Here is a 26,252-nt window from a genome sequence, read left to right as displayed (position 1 = left end):
GCCTCCGCTAAAGTCAAATGCCATGGCACCATTTTGAACCCCAAGAGTGCAGTGTCACAAATGAGTCCAGTACCCAGTGCTAGCCTGAATAAGGACCTCAGGGCTAAGAGCTGTTGTACTGTATTCCTCTTATGAAAAGAACAGAGCTGTCCTGGGCTCTGCAGTCCTTCAAATAAGGATGCTGAGCACTTGACATCTGGAAATAGTCTAGACCATACCTCAGTCACTTGCCCCATTCCTTTCTAGGTGAGCTTTGTTTTTATCAAAGAATCCCCAGTTCTGGGAAGTTGGGAGGGGTATAGGTTGTAGCCATGTTAGGACATAGGCAGACAAGGTGCTTTGGGCAAATCTGATAACTTTTATTAAACCAACTCAAATAGTTAGAAAAAATTCTTCTTTGCAAGCTTTCAGGCACAAACACACTTCATCAGGCTGAGGAAGCATCTGCAGTTGGTGTGTGCTCTTCCTGGATAGAATGAATAGTAAAGAAGCCAGAGGTTGGTATGCATGCAAGAAAGACAGTCAGTAAAAATGTAAACTGGTATGCATGCAAGAAAGGCAGTCAGTAAAAATGTAAATTGAGGTAGTTAATGGGTGAGAAAGGTGTGTGGTGGGGGAGGGGAATGAATATAGCTGATAAGAGTGGAGAAGTTACTTGGGGAGTCAGATGTTAGGCAGCTTATAATGTGTCATAAATCCAATATCTATATTTAGTCCATGATTTTTTGTAACAAGAAGGCTGACGAAGTGAAGTTCATAGACTCATCTGTGAAAGGTGTTTTGTAAATTCCCTTTGAGGATTAGAACTGAGAGATTGGAGAGAGAGTGGTTTGCTTGTGAGAAATGTGCCCCCACAGGTAATTGGGTATTCTTATCTTTGATAGGTTTCTGGTGTACGTTCATTCTGGTGCATAGTTGTTGTTTGATCTGTCCTGCATATTTTCCATCAGGGCATTTGGTGCATTACATTTCTGGAAGTGCAGCTGTAAGATCCAGGAATGCTGATGGAAGTTGGGAGGAAACTCTTTCCAAGTAGAAGCATCGGGGTAATAGGACTGGTGTTCCTGACACAGGATTGCATAATACAGGAGGTTCATTTTATTGTTATGGGTTGGGTTAACTGGCTGAAACTGCCTTTCATTCAAGATAAATGTAAAAGGCAATTGAGCTCCATTACGGGCAGATAGCTGAAACAATGGGAGCCTCCACCCAAAATAAAAAACCAGCAAGGCTGGAATAGGAGTTAGTCCTGCAGCCCAAGGGAGATTCCATCGTGATATGATAACAGGGGACCAACTGGACTGGATCAATGAAGTTGTGTGCAAGAGAGAAGTGGGAAACATCCAGAAACCCACAGAAAAGGATCAGAAAGCCAAAGAAACAGCAGAACAAGCAAGGAGGGTTGCCCCAAGAAAAAAGCTGAATGTTTGAGCTGAGCAATGGCCTGTAAGAGGCTGTGAGCCAGGGAATCTCTCCTACTGTTTGATTCCTTCTGTATCCAAGGGAAAAGGACTTTGTACATTCTTTGTAAACAAAGAGGTTTGCATCAAAGAAAGTCCTGGCACTACCGTAAGTGCCTCCCCTTCACAAACCAGCCTGCAGGACCTTGAATTTTAGCCAGCTGATTGGGTCCAGAGTGAATCACAGCAGAGTTAGTACGGGCAGGGACAGACAAACTCAAACACAGATGTAAAGCCTCTCATAACAGAACTTGATCTGAACAGGATGGAGTGAAATTGTGCACAATCTTTTCCTTTAAACAAATTGTCCCTGCAGAAGTCTAGGTTGTTCTGTGAGAAGTGTTGGGGTTTATGAAAGTGCTCTCCACTCATTGCTGATTTACTCTTACAGGTCACCCTCTTGCCTAGGCCTTGGGGAAGTAGACCTCGATGGCTGGTTTGGTCCTGTCCACCCCAAACTTTCAGAACTCTTTGGAGTCCCTCAATCTTTTCCCAGCAATTCAGTTAAAGATATAACACTTTCTGGGAAACTCCAAACTATGTCCTAGTTAGATACAACTGGAGTCTACATGTCGTATCTTTTATATTCTATCCACTTCGTATTACCAGGGACACTGGCATTTATGCCCTTAGGGACAGAAGAAACTTCCTCTTCTTCTAAGAGGCTACCCATTGCACTTGGACTGCCTCTGTGTCCTTACGTGCAGGATTCAACCAGTCAAATGCTCCCGCTCCTATGTTCTCCTTCATAGCCCCTCTTCCCTCAGGGTCTCACCAGCCTGAATACAATAACAGTAATTATCCCATCATTGGGTGTTCCTATGAAAAGTAGGTCCTTATATCCACCTTCATCTGCAGCTCCTTCCCTAGCTGAAATAATCTCTTCTCTCTGTGGGGTTACCTTCATGCCAGCAGCAGCTAAGTGCGATATCAGAAGGAGAAGATGGAGGCCCTGGGTGGGGAACAGACAGTTGGTTCCTTCTAATCCCCGTGCATGGCTGGACTGGGACTAAGTTCATGAGATTTATTAACTGGTGTGGGCCTCAGGCATGTTCTGTCTCATTCATGCTTGCACGGCCCTGTCCTGCTCAGTATATCTCCTGGGGGAGATGGGAGCCATAGACGGAAAAGGAGATGGTATTTAGGGACGACATTTGATTACACCAAATAAAGTTGGCAGGCTGATGAGCTAAACACTGAGTAAGAAACAGCGGAGATGACAGCAATGGAAATAAGAGCAATGCTGAAGCATGTACCAGCCAGCTAGAGCAAGCCTGCACATCTCTTGTTGATGTCAAACCGCTGTTTCCATGCTATTAGAGGGACTGAAACACCTCTGTTGTCTCCAGCAAACTGAGTCAAGCCCTCAGAGGGGGAATAAAAAAATTAAATGGAAGGCCCATAAATTTAAAACACTTCTTCTCCCAATGCCTATGTAGAATATAGAACTCACTGACCCGTGGCGTCAGAGTCACGAACTCAGCACAATTCAAGGAGGAATGAACATTTATGTGTATAACAAGAATATCTGGAGTTAGAAGAGTGAATGCTGAAAAAAGGTTGTGTTAAAAGGGGGAAGTCTCATGATTTGGGATTGAGACCAACGAGCTACTAGGATTTAGGTTGAGACTTTTGTTCATGTGGACTGATTATTCCTTATTTATCTGCTGTGGTTTCTTACATTTTCTTTCCAAAGCGTCTGCTGCTGGAGCACCATATTGGTTCTGAAAGACTGTGGGTCTGGTCCAGTCTGGCAATTCCTGTGTTCCAACTTAACCCAGCAGCAGAGTCCCCTGTATGACAGCTGGACTCTGAATGTGAGTCCTGGACTTTTGTAGCAGGCCTCAAACAAGGACCCTCTTGGGGTCTGCAGACAGATCCTCAAGGTGAGTTAAAACCAGCATCTGTCCTTGGCTCAGGTGGCAGGAGCTGTGCAGAGCCAGTGTCAGTTCCCCAGCTGGGCCCATGCTCGTTCTGCCTAGCTGTGTTTACCGCAGCTGTCTGTCCGTGGCTGAGATGGTCAGGGCCACACAAAACCAGTCTTGGTGGGAGTTCTTCCCTACAGTTTAGCTAGAAGGCACCGTGCTGAGTTGGCCTCCTTTGGGGCTTGCTTTCCCCAGGTGAGCTGGCAGAAAACATGCCAACACAGTCTCAGCTCACAGCTGCCTCCCTTGCAAGCTCATATGAAATTCATGGAGCTGGTTTTGGCAGGGAGATGTCTCACCATTGCAGAGCTGGCAGGAGCTGCACTGACCCAGGTTTGTCTTGGGGTGGCTTACCCCTGCAGAGCTGGTGGAGGGTTGCTCCTTATTACAGTTGACACAGGGGTTCTTGCTTGGTACTTAGCCCTCAGCGAGACTGGCTGAGGATGCACAGAGCTCTTTGGTGGCCCAGACAGATTGCACTCACTGAGACTGCCCTTTGCAGCTTGGTTATTTGAAGAGGACAAGCTTGTGTTTGCTGCTCTCCCCACTGGTAGGAGCCATTATGTCCTTTCTCTCTGCCCTCTTCTGCCTGACAAGGGGACAGAAAAGGGGCTTCATGCCACACACAGGCCCCTTCTCCTGCTGAGCCTTGGCAGCAGAGGGCCTAGAGCCATCCAGCTGGCACTGCTCTGTCCAGTTCCATGCCCCCATCCACTTGCCAGGAGAGGGACAGGTGCTGTAGACTCATGCCAAGGTCAGGAAGATCTTTGCTGCCTCCCACAACTGTATGTTCTGCTTCCTCCTTCCCCCATGCCAAAGGTCTGGGGCGCTGCGTGCAGGGAGTGTGGAGGAGCTGTGCCCCTGTGACAGCGGGAATGCAGCCGTGCAGAATGGAGCCTTGCAGGGAAGCACGCGCTGTGCAAGCTGATTAGTGATTGAAGGCGGCTCACTCTGCAAGGCTGCTAATTAAGCAGCTTTGGCTCTAATGCCGGGCTCTTAACCCTCCCTGTATTTCTCATCTTCTTTCCTAGCAGCTCTCACTGTGGAGCCAGCTCAGGGGGCAGTGCTGTGCCCTCTCTGAGGTGACTTGCATGCTTTTCCCAGTTGGTGCTCCCTCTTTCCCACCAGCAAGAGCAGCCTTTTGGTCAAGGCCTCAAGTATCTGAAGTAACTGCTCTTTAATCTCTCACACCCTGGACCTGGTGCTGGTGTCCTAGTCTTGGCTCTGCCTAACTCTAGCAGGCCTCCTAGCACAGTGGTTTTCATTGGCGATGCGTAGGGGTGCATATGGGTGTACATGGACCCCTGCGATAAGGCGCTGCCAACACTGCCGGCGATGCCTGTGGGTAGTCACCGCTTGCCACCCTCCCCACCCTCACTGCCAACACTGCTGGCGGTGTCTGTGGGTGGTCACTGACTGCCAGTTGGCGCTCACCCCCACCCCCAACCCTCTCGCCATCTACAGCACCGTGGCTGCCTGAGGGAGCTCGTCTTGCCCACCCCCAGCCTCTGGGGGCATGCGGCATTCATGGTGGTTCTCAACTTTTTTTGTACCAGGACCCATTTGTAAACAACAATGGCCAGTCCTGACCCAGTGCCCCTTACTCCCAACCCACTGTCCCCTGTCCCCAGTGTGTGGGGCATGGGGGGCCCCAAGCAGCCCCTCTGGAACTCTGCCAGCCTGCAAGGGAAAAGCCACAGTTTCACGTGTTTTTCTCCTTTAAAGGAGAATCCATTTTTAAAGTTTGTTCATCCATTTTTGTTTTGTTCATCCAGTATGATAACAGATTCACCCAAAGAACCTTGTCTGCCTATGTCCTTAGACCAACACAGCTGCAACCTATACCCCTTCATCCATTTTTAAAGTTTGTTTGTGAGCCTTTTGTTTATTCTGCTGGACAAAGACCTGAACTTTTTAAAGCTGCTGCAGCTTGAAAGTGGTAAAGAGGAAATCATGGCAGCACTCAAAGCCACAGAGGCTGGATCAGAATCCCAGGAGGATGTCCCACCCCGTATGTATTTGATTTAACCAATTAGCACCCTTGTCCCAGCACCTCTCAGCCAATGCAAGCTCTTTCTGGCTTTCTTCATGTGGGTCATTGGTTGATAGAGTTAATAAAGAGAGATACAATTTGGCTTGGAGGCAGGTAAAGTGGTTCCCTGCAGCTTTTTGCTTTGTTTTGCTTGTTTGCATCCATCCCACTTCCCTGCCTTTTGGCTCAGATTAAGTATCTCAGCTTCTTGTGGGCTAAGATCAAGTGGGGGCATCCAAATCTCAAGACCTCCAGGCTTGGGCCTGCACATAGGATGCCTGCCAATGGATTTTGGAGTATTTGAAGTCCCAGGGTGGGAGCCTGGGATGGAGGATGCTTGCCGGTTGTAGCGCCATACATGGTGTTTAGAATGATTGATTTCTGCCTGCTCAATCGATACGGTTTTTGGAACGACTGAGTTCTGCTCAATCAATATGATTTGGAACTGATTTGACTTGGAACACAAAATACAGTAATAAAAAAATAAGTTTGCATCCATCCTGCTTGGCCATCTTGGCCCCTGCCCTTACTCCCGGGGCTTCATCCTAGAGTTTAATGCACTGGAGCGGCTCAGAGGCAATGTGACTGACACAGCAACTAGCTCAGAGGCAAATCTGCTGCAGGGCTGGCAGTAACTCCATCCACGTGCCTATGGCATGGGCCTGGGCAAGGCAGCTCCATGTCAAAGAAGTTAAGTCAAGCAGGACATTTCTGTCACTTCCTAGGAAAGTGTTATCCCCTATTGGGTGGGTCAGTTATTTCTGTGAAGACACTGATTTATACATGTGAACTCATTATCCAGCCCCTCCTAATGGCAAAGGCTAATCTGTCTTTGAACCTTTGCTCCTTGGGGGATGCCAGCCCTGCTCCAGAGAGAGGTTTGATTTGTTGGCTGGCTGCTGCACAGGGCAAGCACGAAGTGTTGTTTCCGTGAGCCGTGGCACAGAAGGATGATTAATTAAACATTGGTCTGGATAATCCAATCTGCTTCCCCCCCCTTGCATTGTAAAGAGCAATCCTGGGACCCTGGGGTAGAAGGGACATCAAGAAGTCACCACATCCAGCCCTGCTCAGGGCAGGATCATCCCTGTCCAAACCAGGGCATGTTTGTCCAACCCAAAATGCGAGCTTCCAGCGAAGAAGACTCGGTGGCCTCCCAGTATCCCGCGGCCTCCCAGTATCCCCTTTCCAGTGCTTAACCTCAGCCGAAAACCAAAGAGCAACTAACAAGCCTCTCAAAACCCAAGGTGGTGAGCCTCCTGCGCCTGGTGCAGCAGCATGTCACTGCTGCAGCCCGCGGGCACAGGGCTCGGTGATCCCAGGGTCCAAGACACCGGAACCAGAGGAAAGCAGCAGCCAGCCACAACTGCGGGGCAGCAGCCCACCTCTGCAGACCCTTTGTCTGTCTCACTCTCAGGCCCCAGCTCCCACCGCCTCCTGCGGGGGAGCATCTCTGCAGGACACGGGCCGAGCGCGGCATCCCGCTGCGGGGCAAGGCGGGGGGCGCTGCGGGAGCCGCGGGAGGGCGGTGTCGGGCTCTGTCCCTCCAGCCGCGAGGGCAGCTCCCGCCCCGCCGAGCCATTGGCCGGGCCGGGGGGCGGCGGGCGGGGCGCGCCGTGCGGGGCCGGCTCGGGGCGGGCGGAGCCGCAGTGCGAGCGCGGAGCCCCGACGGGACGCGATGGAGCGGGCGCTGCTGGTGCTGGCGGCGCTGGGAGCGGCGCGCGGTGAGTGCCGTGCCCGCGGCTCTGGGCTGCAGGGGGGCTGGGGTAGGGCTGACCCTGCCTCGGGCAGGCCTTGGACTAGGTCGGTGGCTCGCACCCTTCTTTGTACAGGACCCAGTGCCCCCAGGGGTGGGTGTGGGGCACCCAAGCAGCCTCTGGCAGGCTGGGGCTGCGCTGGGGAAACGCTGCCGTTTCCCTCTAAAGGAGAATGCATTTTTCAAGTGTGTTCCCGACCCTTTCATATATCCTTGGGACCCACTTTTGGGCCGTGACCCAGAGGTTGGGGAATGCCGGCGAGGTGACCTCTGGAGGTCCCTTCCAGCCCTACCGCTCTGGGACTCTAAGAGAGAGACCCTCCCGCTGGGGCGCGGGGGCCGCCAGCGTGGTGGGGAAGGCGCTGTTTTGCTCGCGGTGTCCGGAGCTGGCTGAGAGGGGCTGGCGCAGAGCCTGAGCTGTCTTCCTGTCCGGCGACATAAACAAGTGGATGCGGCACCTCCGCGTTGGGAGCCAGAGGCCTGGCTCTCACGGGGCTGGGCGCTCTCGGCTGCGTGGAGTTGGAGAAGCAGAATGGCACCCTGGAAGTTGCCTTGCTGCCGGTGCAGGGGCTGCCCGGGGAACCTGCTGCGGTGAGGGAACCTCCCCATATGGAGGGGAAAGCTTGGCAGGGTTTATACTGTGCGGCCTGTGGAGGAACGCACTAGGGGGACTTTTGCTAGCAGTTTCTTCCCCGGCTGTGTCTCAGCTCCCATGTAAACCAGAGGCTGCGGGTGTGGAGGCCCCTGGCACAGCAGATCCTGGGTATACTCGCTTGCCTCCCTTATTTTTCTTTAGGAAGCCAGTTCCTCTCTGTACACAGAACCAGCCTTGTCAGCAAGGCTGCGGCCAGCTGGCTGGAAGGAGCCCTGATGCGGAGCTGCTGAGTGCTCAGGAAACCTGTGGAGGAGTGGTGGGGCAAAGGCATCCCTACTCCCTACCCATACCAGTGTCTCCTCCTCCAGTGCTGGAGTTCATGGCAGTGCATTGATGGAGGATGAGATCATGCAAAACAAGGCTGGGCAGCATAGGCAGCAACTTGATCTGGTGCCCAAGTTTTACTGTTTCTTCCGCCTGCACTAAGGGAGCAGCAGCAGCATCTTTTCTGAAAGTTCACTTAACAGGGGTTTATCACAGCTTAGTCTGTCTCTCATAAGCATGCACCCTGCAGATGCCGAGTGTCTTGAAGAGGGATTAGTTCTGAGGAGCCCTGCTATTAAAAGACTAATGAGTAATAACGCTGAGCTGGGGCTTAGGCTGGTAAGAGCTGCTTGGGACAGCGAGTGCTCAGCTCATTAATGTCTACCCCCTCCCAGCACACAGGTAGTGGGGGCTATTTGTGGGATCTCCTCTGCTCTCAGGCTTGCAGCAGGAACCAGGGGCAGAGAGAGCTCTGTGCCAGGGCATGCGCTCCCCCATGGGTGATGCGTGACACGGCCTTTCCCTCCAGCACGCCTGATATCAGGAGCTGTTCTTCCCCCACACTTGGCCATGGGTGAGGTCACCTTTCACCCTCACCCTTAGGGGTAACCTGAACAAATCCAAGCTGGAGCAACAGAGAGGGACTTGGAAATTGTTCTCAGCAGCCAGCTGCTCTGCAATCCCTACATCAATTGAATTAGTGGGTTTTGGCCTGGCACATAACCACCCTGAGACGCACCCCTTGGGTTGACAGAAACTAGGAGGGGAATGGTTATGGAAGAGCTCGGTCTTGCTCGTAGTGATGGCTGGGGTAGGTCTCATCAGGTCAGTGGTGAGGCTCTGCTGGTGCCCAGGATCACACAGGGGGGAGCATGCATAGCGTGGGGACAGAGACTTTCAATCTTCAGGGCTGTTGCTCCCAAGGCTTTGGGGCTAAGACTGTGCAAAGGCTGATCTGCCATGCAGAGCCCTCTGTGAAGAAACAGTGCTCTGGGGGACAGTGCATAGGCAGACCACTACTCTGCCCTCTGTGGGGCAGGTGCCCTGGTGGTCATGGGCCTTCCCATGTAGTTTCTGTGTAGGTTTTGTGTGTGTTCTTGAGACAGGTCAGGGCAGCTTGCCCCTGCTGGTGCTCACTTGTTAGAGGATGTATCTGGTCCTGCCTTAATGCTGAGCTTGGCTGTCTTCACCTCCCTTGTCTGCCCAGCTCTGCGTTTCCATTCTTCATGCTTCCAGAGAGGCCATTTTTTCATCTTGTTACAGACACAAACTTTCTCCAGTGAAAAGCCAGAAGCTTGGTTCCTTAACCTACCTGCCCCACTCTGCTTTCACTGGTGGGCAGGAGGATGAGGAACGTGGACAAGAGCTCTTTTTCTGTCCCATGGGGTGGGTGGCTCTGACTGAGTGTAGTGTCCCTTCGCGCCTCCCTGCAGCCAGAGAACTGGAGGGAGTGGTTTGGAGCAAAGAATGATTCGGCTGGGTTCTCTGAGATAGGAATAGACCCCCAGCAGGGAATGGACATGCTATGCTGAGCCCAGGGTGGAAGGAGATAAACCCCCTAGGAAATGGGGGACTGTTGCTGTCATACTGCAAGATTTGGGGTGATGTGTTAGGACAGATCCAGGGGGTGTGATGGTGTGCTTGTGCCCTCCCTTAACTGACAGTTTGATGCCCAGATCTGTGGTGGTGACAGCCAGATGCACTCACAGTGAGCTGTCTGTACCCTCTTTTTCGCTGTCCTGGAAATCAAAGACCCAGAGAAGGATGTATTGACCACAGATGATTCCCCTCAGCCTGGTCTGTCCCACCATCCTGCTTCCAGCATATCTCACTATGGGTCTTCCCCTGCCGTCATTGGAAGAAGCTGAGACATTTGTTAACAGTTGGAAACCTGGAACCTTCCTGCCCCCGTGTACAGTCTAAATAGAGCAGTACATCTTTCTGTGCTGACAGCAGAAATGTGCTTCTTTGTGTGAACCTTGGTGCTGATGGAAACAAGGCGGTGTGAATGCTGGGCCACTGACATTGTGAGGCTGGGAGCTGGGCAGGCTGCCTCGTGGCTGCTCTTTTGTGCCCTGATCTTCTGCTTTCTCACTTGGGGAGCCCCATGCCTAGCTCTGTTGGTGCGCCCTGCCCTATATAAACAGTTGGGCCACTGCGCTACAGGGTCTGGGAAGCAAACAAAGCAGTGTGGATAAGACTGTAAATGCAGGAGTCCTGCAATTGCATTTTCCTCCAAGTCAGATTTCATTTTAAAACCTTGGTCTGTAGCTGGGACTGCACGAGATGCATATGGGGTTTCACCAGCCACGTTTGCTTGTGCTGAGTTGTGTTCTTGCTTACAGGTGATTTCTGTGAGGTAAACCAGTGTAAGAATGGGGGCACCTGCCTGACCAACGTCAGTGATGGTCCGTTCTTTTGTCTTTGCCCGGATGGCTTCACTGGGATTGACTGTAACGACACAGAGAAAGGTACAGTTGCAAGGGGCACAGACACTCCACTTCCTGAAGTCTGATCTGATCTCTGCATAACACAATGTATCAATAACAACACAGTAAAGGGCATGGATCCTCACATGCCTTGAGGACACTAGCATTTGGCAGACTGCCTCTATTTGTTGGTCTCAAATTCCAGCCTTGCTGATGACTTTTGCCCATGTTTTCATTGGTGCCCTACCCAGGCACTTGAATTCTGGCAGGTCTCAGTTGCTTGGGGTGTGTTGTTATCTCCAGGGACATGAAGTAAACCCATGGCTGCTGGTTTGCCATGAGTAAGAGAAACCAAATAGAAACTGAAAATATCCCTTATTCTCTATCAGTTGGATGGTCAGTCCACGTGACAGAGGGAAATATGCTAGGGTACCACAGATTTAAAGCTCTTCAGAAAGCATACGTTTTTATACGGGTATTCTTTTTTAAGCCATCCACTCACCCATTCATAAGCTAACACCTGGATGCCCACAACTAGGTAACTGTTCCTTTCTGTTGCCTAAAATCACATTACCATTTCAATCCACTTTCCACATTCCTTGACAGTCAGTCTTTCAAGTCACCCAGGAAGCAACACCTTGATTGAGGTGATACTGAATAGAGGCAGACAAGGTTCTTTGGGTAAATCTGATATCTCTTTAGACCAACTAACTCATTGGAAAAATAATTCTTTAGAAGCTTTTGGGCACAAACACCCTTCTTCAGGCATAGGGAGAGTTTGATGGTGTCTGTGTGCTCTCTTGGGTGGAGCGTTTATAATTATTTTTAATCACTTTGACACTTCACAGACCTTCCAGCGTATCTATCACATCCTTGTTGCACTTCCAGGATGGGTCTGACTATCAAACTCTCTTGTGACAGTCAGTAGGGTGAAGGTATTCTCACCTGGGAACTAAGAAACACTGTCAAAGCATGCTTCGTGTCCTTCTCCAGCAGCTGTTTTGCTAGAAGATAGCATCTTACTATTTCTAGCAGATGATGGAGTGGTATCAGTCTGTGCTGCGGAGCTAAAAATCCCAGATTCAAACCCAGATGCAGGCCAAGGGGAAGCTTTTTACAGGGCTACCTTAGGTCCACACCTTGGGGGACTAAGACAGAACAAAACTCACTGTAGTAGCAGATATGCATGGATCCTTGGGTCATGAATTCACAGTAAAGGAACCCAACCCCAAACCTTCTGGAGCTTTCCCAGTTCCCTTTTGACAGCTGTTTGTCTCCTCTTCCTTCCAGGCCCCTGCCATCCTAATCCCTGCCACAATAATGGAGAGTGTCAGATCCCACCCAACAGGGGAGATGTCTTCACTGAATACATTTGCAAGTGTCCCTCTGGGTTTGAAGGCACCCACTGCCAAGAGAGTGAGTAGGAGCTGCTTCTGTGGGGAGGGTGCTGGCTCTGGGTGAGGTGGAGCCCTGGTGGTGGAGGTTTTGCAGATGCCACAAAGTCATCAGGATGTCCTCCCTGTGAGAGACCAGGTGTCTGCATGTTCTTCAGGGGTTGGGTTTGTTGTGTGCTTGCTTCGTTACCTTCCAAGTGTTGCTGGGCAGCACTGGGGCTCTGACTTACCAGACAAGAGGCCTTGCAAGCTTTGTTCCCACTGGGGCATCAAATGTTTCCTATCTAGAGCTGCAGAAATGTGCTGAGCAGCCTTGTGTGGTGATTCATTCTTCTTGCATACCTTCAAGCTGACTGGGTGGCTCTGGCTCCTGCTGCACAGAGGTCACGCAATTCCATATGTCCTGCTGTCACACCCATTCTGGGTCCTGTTCCTGGGCCACACCAATGAATCCAGGGGCAGAGGGAGGTTAGCAGGGCTGGCTCTGGGTGCACTGGGAGAACTAGAGAAATGGTGAGGTACTGAGAGTGGGGCTGACAGGTGAGTGCATTTGCAGAGCCCTCCCCTTTGCATATCATGGGGCTTGATCAATGGCAGGATTCTGCCTTTGGGAATCTGCCTGATCTGCAAGGGAATTTCTGCATCATCTGCAGCCTAGAGTGGCATCATCCCGTTTTGCATGGGTGGAGGAAAGAACCAGTACCTCAGAGTCCAACCTTTCTCCAGTAGGGGCTTCCAGCAGGAGCAGCTACAGCTACAGCTACACACAGCCTGGCAGCCACAGCAAGGGCTGGGAGCATCTCCTTGGATTAAAGCTCCCCCATAGCCTGACAGAGCAGCTGTGCTGATGGCTCTGTGCCCTTTCTTCCTGTGGTACAGGGTGTGAACTGAAGATTTGGCATTACGCCCTCAGTCTCTCCCTTCCTGTCTCCCCTAGACAAGAACGAGTGCTCCTCACAGCCGTGCAGAAATGGAGGCACCTGCCTTGATCTGGACGGCGACTATAGCTGCAAATGTTCCTCTCCCTTCCTGGGGAGGACCTGCCAGATCCGTAAGTCCTTGACAGTGATGAGATTACGTGGGGCCCCCTCACCCCTGGCTCCCAGTTGGTCCTCTCTGGGCTCAGCAGCACAAAAGAGCTCCCCTTGGTTGGCTCAAAGGACATCAATAACTTCTGGAGTCCAGTAGCTCAGGTGTCTGCTGTGTGCTGCTTGATGCTGAGATTAGTGGTGGAGCTGGGCTCACGGAGACAGCTGTGCAGTGTCTCTGCAGGACTACCAGCTCTCCTCCTACCTCTTTGCTCGGGGGGAGCTTTGGAGCACAACACAACCCAGAGTAAGAATTCACCTCCTCAGGTTGCTACAGGTGTGTATGTGAGGATGGGATGCCCTGGTGGCCCGATGGCAGAGAAGGGAGCCTCAAAGGCAGGGGCATTCCTCGCTAGTCTGTCTACACTTGAGCTGGTGGTGAGATGCCCCACAGAGCACTCGTACAAACCTAGACATTGCCCCTCTGCCTGCATTCAGGATTAGTACAGACCATGTAGGTCTGTTTGACCTGGTTGATAGAAATGCTGAGGGTGAAGCTGTGGGAAGGGGCCAGGGAGAAGCCAGCTGTGACAGGAAATAGGTGGGAACCAACCATGTTCCTGTTTTTCTGAAAAATGGGCCCACTGTCCTGAGTGGCCAATGGAAATCCTGGCGTCGATCTGTCTTTGCTTTTGGGCCCAGGAGCATTTGGTCTCTCTGGAAGGCTAAGAGTGTGGTAGCTACAAACTCCTGTGGTGTAAGGCAGGAGCATGACTCCATGCTTTCAACTCCCAGTCACATTTTGTCACTCTTTCTCCTCCTCCTCCTTTTCCTCTCTGTCATCTCTCCTTCTTCACGGCCCTACTTCCTCTGTCTTTGTTTCTGCCCCTGTTCCAGGCTGTGCCAATCTGCTAGGCATGGAGGGAGGGGCCATTGCAGATGCCCAGCTCTCTGCCTCATCTGTGTACTACGGGTTCCTTGGCCTGCAGCGCTGGGGTCCTGAGCTTGCCCGGCTCAACAACCAGGGGATCGTGAATGCCTGGACCTCCAGTAACTATGACAAGAATCCCTGGATTCAGGTACCTGCCTTCTGGAGAGCCCCATGGTGTGTTCTTGGGGGAGGCTGTGAGCTCATGGGGCAGTGGGCATCAAGCCTTGGCCACAGCTGGAGACAGGATGGTGGACCTATCAGAAAGTTGCTCTTTCCTGCTGTAGATCCCTCCTGAACTTTCTGTTTCTCATGGGGCGGGGGGAGGACAAGTCTGAACCCTGCCAACAAAGAAGGGGTTAAATGACCAAACCAGTGCTGTTTTTCATGCTAAAATCAGCACCTGAGAGAAGTGGATGCCATAGGAGTGTTGATAAGACTGAAGCATAGGGTTCCTTTAGGGGATAAACCCTTGCTGCTGGGATACAGGGGCTTAATTTTATGGGAGGAGGAGCTGGGGAAACATCTTGCACTGCCCTGCAAAGTGATGCATCCCTCCTCCTTAATGGTGGGACCAGAATTGGGATGTGGGACCATAGCAATAAGGGATTCTAGCACAGTGGAAATGGAGGAGCCTGGAATAGGACAGAAGATCCTTTGGAGGACTTCTCCTCCAAAGGACTGTTGGGGATCTGAGGCTGAGTCTGTTCCTAAGTGTCTTGTCTGGCACCAGCAGAGCTGCAGATCATGTATATGGTGCTGAGCCTGTAGGAGACAAGGGAGTTCAGGGTGCAAACAGAGAGTGCACATTGGCATGTATTCCTCACCCTCTTCCACCCACACTGCCACAGGCCAACCTGCTGAGGAAGATGAGGCTGACTGGCATCATCACCCAGGGTGCCAGCCGAGCGGGCAAGGCAGAGTATGCACGCATCTTCCGTGTAGCCTACAGCTTGGATGGGCGTGAGTTTATGTTCTACAAGGATGAGAAACATGACAGAGAAAAGGTAGGTGCTGTGGTAACAGGTCTATTGCTGCTTGATGCTGGAAAAAAAGATGGGGAGAGTGGGGCTGCGTCAGTGCAGGGCAGGGGGTCTGTGCATGGGGGTATCAGCATGTAGGGTGATCACATAGTGAAAGCAGAGCACTGGGGGTGCTGTGCGGCCTCAGGGAGAGGAGGGGAAGTCTGCAAGGAAGAGCTGTCCTTGTAATTGCAGTAAGGAAGACAGTGGGAATCTCATCCAGACACAGGGGACAACAAATGCCAGTGATTTCCTAATAGGGCAAATGATCTCACATGTGCATACACTCTGCGCCTGCCCACACCGACAAGACTGCAGTTGGCCAAAGGGCAGGAAGGCTTGTGACAAAAACCCAACCTTTCATTTGCTCTTCCCTGTGAGTTCTTGTTCAGTGCTCATGAATACCTGGCCAGCCATTCAGTACTTACTCAACAAACCCTGATGGTCTCCCAGCTTTCAGCTGGATGGCATAGGAACTGTGTTGTTTGGTGCTCTGCATCTGCTATCTCTTGTTCCATTGTCATGGAATGGGGAAAGTACTCTGTGACAGGGAAGGACCTGCTACACCACCTGAGGGGAGATGGGGAATGGGTGAAAGGAACCACATGTAGACACTGGAGGGAATGGTGACTCCTTCAGATCAGTCAGGCTCAGCCTCCATAGCAGCCACATTTATGGGATTCAGGTTTGGTCTGTGAACTGTTTGCTGAGGGGGCTGAGTTCATAAGTGGGTCTGTTCTATGCAGCACTATTAGGATTATACATTTCTGTGTGATAGTAGACCATATAGTCTATATTTACTTTCCGGTAAGCTGACAGAAGCTGCCTCTCTGAGTGATAGCAGTGTTGCCAGCCCTCATGATTTTACCTAAACCCTTAAGTAACTGATGGTCCCACAAAGCCCAGGTGTCTGACATCCCATGAGTATAAGAGAATGTTAGATAGCCATTTTACAGGAGTTTCCAGAAAAAAGCCTGGACATATAATGCCAGTGCACCCTGAAGGCATAAAGCCACAAGACAAAGGGAAAGAATGTGACATTTGTTATTTAGGACAAAGGCCCTAAATTTCCTGGATTTTAAGCCAGTTTTGTAACTTTTGGCATCATGGCTCATGCTGTTGTAACAGCTGGAGCTAACTGTCCTGGGACAGCCTCCTCCCAGGCTAGTGGGGAAAGGTTTTGCTATGTGGCTTTGCTGTGTGTCCCATAAGGTCAACATCTGCTGGCTGGTCAGGGACTCCTCCTGGCCAGGGTGCAGAGTGGAGAAAGGCTGGTGGGGAGGATGCCATGCTGGGCTCTAACCCTCTCCTCCCCACACTTTCTTGTGGCCTTTGCTCCTGCAGGTGTTTCTTGGGAATGTGGATAACTACAGCATGAAGACCAACATGTTCAACACTCCCATCACGGCGCAGTATATCCGCATCTACCCCATGCAGTGCCGCCGGGCTTGCACGCTGCGCTTTGAGCTCATCGGCTGTGAGATGAATGGTAAATGTCTGCCATGGGTCAAACAGATGGCATGCAGCTTGGGGCACTTGCTCCCCTCTCTGTGGGCTCCTACACTTTGGGCCAGTTCTTGGTTGGGTCAATGCTGAAGGAAACAATGCTGAAGCAGTAGTTGACTCCAAGATGAATGTGAGCTGGCCGTGTAATAAGGCCATCAACAAAGCCAATCGCACCTTGTCGTGTAGTAGCAGGTGCACGGTTAACAGACCAAGGGAGGTGATGCCCCCCGCCCTAACAGTAGTGCCCAGGTGTGCTGCTAGAGGGTGCTGGGCTGCAGGGAGCAGTACAGCAAATCTGTAGGAGGCACCCACTTTGTGCTGCTGGAGGGGTGGCCCCTGTGCTGAGTCCAGAAGACTCAGGGCTGCAAGAGATCTGCAGAGGCTTTCCACAGGGCTGGAGGCTGTTAATCCCTTTGTTTCAGCCAGATCATGTCTTGGGTAATTGCATGTCTCAGGTAATTGCACCCCCTTTTCCCTTGCTCCTTCCCAGGCCATCTGAATTAAGATTCAGAATAGTTCTTCACGCCCCCCCGAGTGCTGTTAACCAGATGCTATTTCCATTTCGCGGCTGGCTGAAAACACTGCTGCAGAGTTCGCAAAAGGCTCAAGGATCAAAGTCCCCTAGGATTACAGCTTGAACTGAGGTTCAGTCAGCTGGACTTCTCCCCTGCCAGCTCTGCATTCCTGCCCTGACCCGTGTGCTAGGCAGTGCATGATGCAGTAAGCCCAGATCGCAGCCCCCTGGATTGCTCCACTGGGGGAGGGGGAGGGGACAGAATTGACTCTCTCCTTAAACCTTGAACACTGCGTGCTTGTCTGGGCAGTGGTGTCAAGAGCCACGGTGCCTGAGGAGGCTGGTAGTGAGTCCCTGCTGACTGCCTGCCTGTACGATCAGCTGATGGTGCTGGTGCCATTGTTAGGGGGTTCATGTGTCTATGTCACAGCTGGCACTGCAGGCTTCTTCTGCAGAGGCCAAAGGTTAGGTTGGCTGCTTGGAGACCAGGTGTCCTTGCATGGATGCATCTGGGCGGGGGCACCAGAGCAGGGGGCATGGAGGTGATAAACGTTTCCTGCTGTTGCTCATGCTGCAATTGCTTGGGGCAGTAGAGAAGCCTCTGTTTGCAGGGGCATCCATCCAGCTGCTTCAAGCAGCTGCACATTCAAATTGTAATACCAAGGCCTTGGAGCATGCCATGGCTCAGCCCTGCTGGGAGCCTGCCAGGTTCCTCTCCCCCTGCAGGCACAGGCGCAGCCGGGAGGGAGATGGAAGAGCAAGCCCAGCAGAAACACTGCAAGGAGGGGTGGGGGGAGTCTCCGGGAACCCTGGGAGCTGGAATTAGCTTGAGGGTTCAGCATCTGGGGTTCCCTGGAGCCTTCTGGGGATAGTCAGCTGTGCTGAGTGGCACTGACTGGCAGGTCTTGGGCACAAGAGCCCAGGTATAATGCTACCTAAAGCAGTTGTGCTTTGCTTTTGCATCTTACCCTTCCCTTCATCCATCTCTTCCTTGTCAGCATTCAGGGCCACAGTGACACCCACCGGTGGTGATGAGAATCTCAGGGTTGCTCACAGCTGCCCAGCTGCAGGGTGCAGTCTGGCCAAGGGATGGGAAGCAGCCCCCAGCTGGATCTTCCTCCTCTTCCCAGCAGCCTCCAGCCGCCAGCCTAGTGTTTCCATGCAGTTGTTGGGGGTGGGAGGTGGTTAGATGGCAGATGCATCTCCAGGCTGGGAAACTACTGGGCAGAAAAGGGAGTGACGCTCCTTTACACTGCTGCCCTGAGAGCAGGCTCTGCACCTGGGCAGTGCTGAGGAGAGCATGTCTGGCACCATCCCCGTGCCCCAACCAAGTTCTGGCCCCTCAAGCCTCCATCAGTTCTGCCTCCATTTTTGCTTCCTGCCTCCTCTCTGCAGCTCAGGGTGTTCAGCAGCCCCTCTTCCATCTCTGGGGGCTTCAAGGGGATCCTGTGTTAGGCAAGTTTCGTGGACAGGAGGAGGAGCTGTCCATGTAGCCCAGAGGTGGCACGGAGAGAGCAGAGCTGTCTTCAGCTGCAGGACTCTGCTCCATCCCCTCTTCCCCCCACAAGTGAGACTGGGCTCCCGAGGAGGTGAGGAAGGAGCTCTATGGGTGTCCTTCCTCTGCCCTGATAGGCTTCTCTGCCCCCGAAGGTGGGCATGTGGGGCAGGCATCCAATCGTAGGGGGTTTTCCTTCAGGCCGAGATGTTGCTCCCTGTTAATTCTAGGGTTCAGCTCTGTGAGCTGGCGTGCAGTGAGCACTGGGCTCGGGGCTCCAGCACCTTGGTGTAGGGGCAGTAACAGCAGTGGTTATCTCCCTGCAGCAGGGGGTGCTGCCAGCCAGCGAATGGCCCTTAGCAAATAGATCAGGGGACAAAACTGCAGCTAACTCGTCAAATCCGACTGCCCCTCTTGCCTTATTGAAGGAGATAGAGATTTGGGGCATCTAGCTCTGTATGCTTGGGTCTTTGGATATTCCTGCTGTGCTGAGTGGAGGCCCTTGGGATTGCTGCTTTCTGGGTCCTTGGTCCCCGCTTGGTGCATTTGGGGGGTCTCTGCTTTTCATGTCTCTTGGGCATTTGGGTGTCTGCTCTGTGTTTATTTGGGTGGCGATGCTGCTGGCCTCTTCCATGTCACTGTCTGTAAACCATTGTGTTACAGTGTATTTCAACATGGCAGGTTGCTCGGAGCCACTGGGCATGAAATCCCGCCTGATCTCTGACCAGCAGATCACGGCCTCCAGTGCTTTCAAGACATGGGGCCTTGATGCCTTCACCTGGTACCCCCACTACGCCCGTCTGGACAAGACAGGCAAGACCAATGCCTGGACTGCTCTCAGCAATAACCAGTCTGAGTGGCTGCAGGTGTGTCCCATTATCTGACAGGATCCTCTTTTGGGGGAGGGCAGAGGAGCATGGAGGGTTTGCTGCTGTGGCCAGGAGCAGAGATCCCAGTTCTCATCTGGTCTCCCTTTACAGCTTTGTCAAGGCACTTGGTTTCTCTGCCTCAGTTTCTCCATCTTTAAAATGGGGCTACTTGTCCTTCCCTGTCTCCCAGGGGGAGACCATGGATTCCCATTGGAGGGCTGGAGGCTGGGTGTTCCCTGGGTTACTGGGTCAGAGGAAGGAGTTTGGGTTCCGGCAGAATTCAGGCAGCAGCTGAACCCTTGCTGTTTCGGAATAGGTGTGCAAGCTCTGTGCCTCTGGGATTGCAAAGGGGACTTGGCCATAGGCTCACAGGCAACTCTGGCTCTAGCCAGTTGTGTCTGTGACTACAGGTGGGAGGGGTGGGCACCAGAAGGCCCTCAGCTGTCCCCACCCCATTACACCATCTGGCATCCTCACTCCTCCTTGATCAGCGGAGTGGATGGCTGGTCCTGGCCTTCCCCTGTCCTCTACCATAGGCCTGACCCTCCTACTCAGCACTGGTTCCTAGCTGGTCCCTGTTCCCTGCTCCCATCCCTTTCTTCTGCCAGTGGAGGGAGCCCTCTGGGCAGCTGCCCACCTGTCATGGAGAAAGGGCACATGCATCCAGGGTGTTGGCCCAGGGGCAGGTTACAGGTGCAGCCCAAGCCTCCCTCCCAGAGCACAGGAACTGGGTTGGGTTCCTCTCACTCCCCAAGATGATTATTGCCCCGTGGGAGTGCAGACTTCAGCTGCATGTCAGGATCCTCTGGGGGTGCTCAGGCAGCTGGGACTGGCATGGGGGAGAGGGGAGGGGAGATGAAAGGCAGATGCCATGGCTGCACAGCTTCTCAACAGTCCTGTCGTTTGGACCTGGGCATTTCCCCTCTTCACTCTCCCCTGTAGTGCCGTCGTGTCCCTGCCCCCATGGTTGGAGCCTCCCTTAGCCCCAAGTCTGGGTTTCTCTGACCTCTTTCTCTGGGAAAAGGCTTTCAATGAATGGCTGCTCAGCCTGCTAGTGACTAAACACACTAGGAGAGGGGCATGGAAGCCCTAGGAGTATGGGGAGAGGCTGGGTGCAGGGGGCGAGATTGGTCTTGCAGGAGGAGGCCATGCCCAGTTTGGGGGAAGGCAAAGGAAACTTCAAGCAGGGTTTTGCCTCTTTGGCTTTGGTCTGCTTTGCAGCTGGTCCATTCTTGTCCTTCCTGACTGCCCAGCTCCATGTCCCTGGGCAGCGCAGTGCTCCAGCTCTCTCTCAGCCCTGAGCTTCCAGCTCCTGCTGCTGGCCATGTCCTGGCACACTTTTAGGGGCTGCCCTGGCTGGCAACCTAGGGTGGGCTGAGCTGGTTCTCTGGCACTGGGTGAATTCCAGGGACCTTTCATGCCCTTTACACACAGGAGTAGATTTGGGGCAGAATCTCCCCATGATCTATTATCTGGTCATGCAGGCAGAGAGGACCCTTGTGGGCAGTTGTGGGTCTTTGGCCAATATCATTACTTGAAGCTTGTTAGGATGGGGGGTCATCAGCAGAACAGTGAGGAGGGGTTCAGGCAGCCCTCCCCCCTGCCTCCCTCCTTTGGTGGGCTCAATCAGCTCTCATGAGCAGCAGGGCAGACTCGGAGGAGGTGAGTCTGCTTTACCTCTCCCTTGTGTGTCTCCTAGATTGACCTCCAGACACAGAAGAAGGTCACTGGCATTGTCACCCAAGGGGCACGGGATTTTGGGCACATTCAGTATGTGGCAGCCTACAAGGTGGCCTACAGCGACGATGGACGGTCCTGGACTCTTTACAAGGACAGCCAGACAAACACCACCAAGGTGCGGACAGGGAAGGGGCTTTCATAGGCCAGTGGGGGACTGGTTCCAGCATGCCAATGGGACTGGGGCGGGGTGGGGCTGAGGCAGTGCAGCCCATATCTGGAGTGATGACAGGGTCTCATTGCTCCTGGCTGAGGGTTTTGCTAGCCAAGGAACTGCTGGTGATGCTGGAACTAGTAGCAGGGAGGGGCAGAGGACAGAGCACCTGTTCCTGGGATGAGTGGGCACAGGGGACTCTTGCACTGACTTCCCTGCCTGGCTGTGTGGGAGGTGCAGGCTGCTGCTCAATAAGGCCTTTGGGCAGCTCCCCAAGGCACGTGTATGGCAGCTCCTTCCCTGCAGTACCTGCTCCCCATTTCAATGGCTCTCTCCTCCTCCACAGATCTTCCACGGGAACAGTGACAACAGCTTGCACAAGAAGAACGTGTTCGACACGCCCTTCTACACCCGCTTTGTGCGCATCCTGCCTGTGGCCTGGCACAACCGCATCACGCTGCGCGTGGAGCTCCTGGGCTGCGATGATTAGTCTCCCATCTCCGGAGGGGAGGGTGGCGTGGAGGGGAAGGACTGGGCTGATCCCCCAGCCCTTGCCCTGCACACCTACTGCTGTACCATGCCCTCTCCACATCTCACCCCTGCCGCCCTGCACCTATGTCTTTGCTTCCCAGCCCTTGTGGTGGGGGGGCAGGGAGCGGCGGTGGGCATGTGGTGTCGTCCTGCTCTAGCTGAAGCCGTTAGAAGTCTCAAGGGAAGGCGCGGGGCCTCCCTCGCTTCGCTTTAGAGAATGTGATGGCTCTGCCTTGCCGGGGCTGCTATACTTGCACTAGCGCTCAGAGGCCCCCTGGTCCACCTTGGGCCCGCAGCACTGCACTTCGGGTCCACTCCCCCGGGGCAGCTCTTGTCCTCGGCCCTAAGAAGTTGCTTCACTTGTTCTCCATCCAGGGCCCTGCAACCTGGGACCCTGAAAACCCCTAGCTCTGCTTCCACTGAAGGCTCCTCAGCCACCTTCTATGTAGTCAGCCTAGGAGCTCGGGTGAGCTTTGGGGAGAGGTGACCAGAGCAGGTACGGTCACTGCTTGCCTCCATCTCTGAAGCATGGGCAGGCAGCTGTCTTCCCCCTGATGCTATATCCATGCTTGTGTGTGGCAGGAGGATGTGGAGAGGGCTCCCTGTTCCCTGGCTCCTATAGCAATCCAGAAGGGCTCTTGAGAAGACTCAGTGCTGGTGTAGATTGCTCTGCTGCATGCAGGCTGCCTTACACAGCAGCACTAACAGGCTTGTCAGGTCCACATAGTGTCAAGAGAGTGATGAGAAGGGGTGGGGGCATGGATCCTGTCAGAAGACAGGGCCTTGGTGTGGGGGAGCAGCTGTAAGCCAAGGACCTTTTTTCAGACCCAGTGTCTGGCTTTGTCTGGCAGAACCCACCCCTGTCCTTAAGGTGCATCAGCCAGGGAAGATTGGTGCTGGCTGGTAGGGCAGCTGGCTGTGCAGCGTCTGCCGGTGCGAAGCTAGGGAAGAAGCCTGCGGGGGTGGGGAGGATAGCCAACAATGCCCAGGACCTGCTCATAATGCCTCAGGACAGACTTTTCCATAGGGGTCAGACATGGGGGGGAGTGCTGTCTGCCTGCCTGTTTGTGCTTCCCATGTATGTAAGGTTTAGTATGAGCCCTGTGAAGAACCAGGCCAGCCAGGCTGCCAGACACCGTATGGTAGGATCCTCTCCAGCCTCCCAAAGCAGCCCTGGATCTATCTACTTTGGTTAGTTTATAAGGTGCAAATCTACCCTGCCTTCTGCTGCCTGCAGCCCTTGTTCTGGAGCTGGCCTGGTGAACCTGGTAGGCCCCAGGCTGCACCAGGCCAAAGGGCCAACCCAGCAAATGCACTTGGTCTCTGGTGCTTTGCTGCACCAAATCCCAAGACAGCTTCCAGAACAGGAGCTGAGGTTCCCCACCAGCTTTCCTGAAGTCTCCTCAGCAGCACTTGGCAAGGAGGGGCTGGCACATGGAGCTGACCGGGGTGTGCTGAGGGGCTCTGAGACCTTGTGCATTCAGCAAAGCCCATGGTATTGTCCTCAGCACAGGGGAAATGTGGTGCTGTGTGTGATACGAGTGACACTGGGGTAGAGGGTATGTATTATGCTTCTGGACTAAACTGTCCTTCCATAAGAGCCTCCTTGCACTTGGGACATTGGATCTGCTCAGGGCAGAGAGCAGCCTTCGCTTGCTATGAGGCAATGTTCAGCCAGGGCTGTTTGGTTTACATATGAGCTCTGCCTGCTTTCCCAGGTGCCAGTCCCATGGTGATGGTCCTGGGGCCTCAGGAACAGCAGTGTCTTTATACCTCCCGTTCTCCCTTGGCAGAGATGGTCCTTTATGGGGTTGGTGCCCATCACAACCTCTTAACCTCACGGCCTCTGGAGCCATCCAAACTCCTAGCCTGTAGTGATGCCCCTCTCCTGTGTCCCACCATTTGGAGGGTTTTCTCCAGGCTCTGCTCTGGGGCCAAGGTGCTGGTGTGAGTCTCACCTGTCACTGAAAGGGGAACAGCAAGGTAGTTTCTAGCTCCCGTGGTAGCAGAGTAAAGCTTGAAAATGCAACACCTGCATGCTCCAAATGCAGAAGGCAAATAAACAGAACCCCCAACCATTATTTTTTAAATCTCATGATTCTGGAGGCCTGTCTCATGAATGGCCATGGAGGGCAATGCTGGTCCATTGATTCCTATTGGTTAGGGGGTGAGAAAGGAGACCAGCAGGCACCACATGACATAGCTAGCTCACCGTCGTAGGGAGCGGCAGAGCAGAGCTGGTAGCATGGGGGCACAACCAGCTGGTCAAGGGCAAAGTTTGCAGAGGTATTTTTTCCATGACCTGGTTTGGCACAAGGTGTGATGTGGAGCAGGGCCTTGCGTGTGCTTGGGAGGGAGATGGACTTGAGTGGGGTCACTAGTGTGGAAGCAGTGGAGTCTTGCCCAGGAAGGCAGTGCCCCCTGGAGGCACATCTCTGACAGTATTAAAACCAGCTGAAACTCATGGGCATCTGTCTCTTTGTCTGTCGCTCGCTCTTGTGCTCACTCAGGCTGAACATGGAACAGGTTTCTGATCCATGAAGACTAGGGGAGGAAGCCCCCATCCTTGAGGGCTCCTGTGACCCCCATCACCCTGTCAGGGTCACCTGGCCTCTGGTCCTTCCCTGGCAGAGCTCACACTCGGCCTGCTTGGCCTCTGCTTTGAAAGGCAGTGCCAAATGTCCAGGGCTGGATATGGATTCAGTGAGAGTGGGCTGCATGCTCACATCCTGGCCCCACTTCCTCCCTGCAGTCTATCACCAAATAATTGCCCAATTCACTCAGCTGAGGGCCCTACTGTGCTGACTGCAGCTCAAGATGAGTACATCTGTCCCCAAGACCAGGGTTTTCCCTTTGCTCTCCCAGCTGCCTTTTATGTCTCTAACCCAATTCTCTGGAGGGGGCTGGAATAGCTGGGACTGAAGAGCCACGGATTCCAGCTGCAGGCTCCTTCTGGAATGAGCTGCTGTGGAGGAGGGCAGTGCTGAAGGCCACTGCTGCTGGGGAAGTTTTGAGGTAAAGAAGCTGCTTCAGGAAATTCCTTTGGGGAAGCTCAGAGCATCAGGAGACAGAAAAACTGCAGAGATGAGAGACCCTTGAGCTCACAGTGATCCCAGAAGGATCTGATTATCTGCACAGAGCACTGGGCTAATGGGGAAGGCAGTAGGAGGGCACTGTATGGAGGCAGGGCTGGGAGCTGCAGGGACAGGGTGGGAGGGAGCAGCATGGGGCAGTGAGAAGCTAAATGAAGATGGAGAAGGGGGGCAATCCCAGAGCCCTTCAGTCAAGCGCAGTGCAGTCTTGGGCAGGGGGCAGCGAACAACCCTCTCTCATGTGAGTTGTCACTCCTCCCCTAGAGCTAGTGATGGGCAAACCCCAACCAGTCCAGCTCAGGGAAGCACCACAACGTCTCTAGCTCCTGAACCTCTTCCCCTTGTTCAAACACTAGGGCCAAGCTCTCTCAAGATCAGTGTGTCCTTGATGGGGCTTCAGGTCCAGGCCAGAAGTGGTGGATATAGGGAACACGCAACTCCCCAGGCCTGCTTGGAGCTCAGTGGCAGGACAGGGCAGAGGTTCAGGTTGGTCCCTCATTTATTCAAATCTAGCTGCCCCTCTGCCCCGGATTGCAAGGAGCAGTAGGAAGAATAGGGGGTCTCTCCATATTGGTAAACTAACCTGAGGGTCCACCAATTCTCTGGGCCCTGGCCAGGTATGCATATATGCTCACTGACCTTTGAATACTCCTCTCCAGCCCCAAATCATCATCTCCACCGCTGGGAGATTTGGAAGAGGTTGAAACTCTCCACCTGAACAGATGGCAGGAGATCAGGGTAGGGTGCTCTCCCCCCAATTCAGTACTGGTGCCAAGACCTTAGCTGTGTCCTGTAGGATTGCTGAGAGAGGCTCTGTCTTTCATTTTAGCTGTAAGCATCTTGCCTGCTTCAGGAAGTTAATCCCCCATGTGTTTTGTGTTTATTGTCCAAGAACCAGGGTGTTTGTAGCATGGGTAACACACAGAAGCACAGTCCTGGTCCCAATCAGAGACAGTTGTCCCCGCCAACACTGCTTTTGCTGTTCCAGCCCCAGTGTCCTGCTCAGTCCCTTAGAGAAGCTCCCTTCTGCCTCCATAAATTGTCCCTCACCGCTGAGGTTCTTTGCTCCCTCTCCCAGAAGAGGCAGGGTGGCATTGCTGTACTGAGAGATCACGGCAGAATGGAAAGGGCTTTTGCAATAGGAGGGGACAGTTAGTAATCCAACAGCACCCTGCGTGGGGCAATGTAGCCCCACACCCTACATATCCTCATTTCCTGCCACTCATGTCTGACATTGGGCTCAGCAGCTCCTTTGCCTGGTGCATTCCTGCTGTGGGTGGGAACAGTGATGCAGGGCCTTAGGAGCCTTTGAACGTGCCCTGGGTTGCAGCTGTGCATAATCAGAGCCTTTGCTTTCCCAGCCCTGGAATGGAGATGCTGTTTGGCTCCTCCTGGTGGCACTGAGGGGACACCTTTCTGGACAATGCAACCTGGCTGAGGGATACAGATGCTTACAGGGAT

The 26,252-nt window shown here is 53.3% G+C and overlaps 1 protein-coding gene across 2 annotated transcripts; it reads left to right on the top strand.

Annotated features, from left to right (window-relative positions):
• Positions 1-7,048: 7,048 nt before the first annotated feature.
• On the top strand, positions 7,049-24,163 carry MFGE8 (milk fat globule EGF and factor V/VIII domain containing). Of its 2 annotated transcripts, none has more exons than XM_014606085.2 (10): positions 7,049-7,141; positions 10,438-10,563; positions 11,812-11,937; positions 12,853-12,966; positions 13,841-14,022; positions 14,723-14,878; positions 16,238-16,382; positions 19,090-19,274; positions 20,977-21,132; positions 21,515-24,163. In XM_014606085.2, exons 1-10 carry the CDS (start codon positions 7,096-7,098, stop codon positions 21,656-21,658), a joined length of 1,380 nt encoding a protein of 459 aa, XP_014461571.1. In that variant the 5' UTR covers positions 7,049-7,095; the 3' UTR covers positions 21,659-24,163. The 2 variants fall into 2 exon arrangements, with proteins under 2 accessions (XP_014461571.1, XP_006263873.1); XM_006263811.3 differs by having other exon boundaries at positions 19,072-19,274.
• Positions 24,164-26,252: the final 2,089 nt, after the last annotated feature.

The sequence above is a fragment of the Alligator mississippiensis genome, chromosome 11 (assembly GCF_030867095.1).
Source record: "Alligator mississippiensis isolate rAllMis1 chromosome 11, rAllMis1, whole genome shotgun sequence".
Lineage (NCBI taxonomy): Eukaryota > Metazoa > Chordata > Crocodylia > Alligatoridae > Alligator > Alligator mississippiensis.
The sequence above is the reverse complement of the archived record's forward strand: the minus strand, read 5'-3'. Positions and strand labels throughout refer to the sequence as shown.

What these genes read in the sequence shown, in the direction of transcription:
- MFGE8 (XM_006263811.3), top strand. Translation starts at nt 7,096, where the DNA reads ATGGAGCGGGCGCTGCTGGTGCTGGCGGCGCTGGGAGCGGCGCGCG. An exon ending in CTGTAACGACACAGAGAAAG is followed by an intron (nt 10,564 to 11,811) that starts GTACAGTTGCAA and finishes TCTTCCTTCCAG; the next exon opens with GCCCCTGCCATCCTAATCCC. An exon ending in AGGCACCCACTGCCAAGAGA is followed by an intron (nt 11,938 to 12,852) that starts GTGAGTAGGAGC and finishes TGTCTCCCCTAG; the next exon opens with ACAAGAACGAGTGCTCCTCA.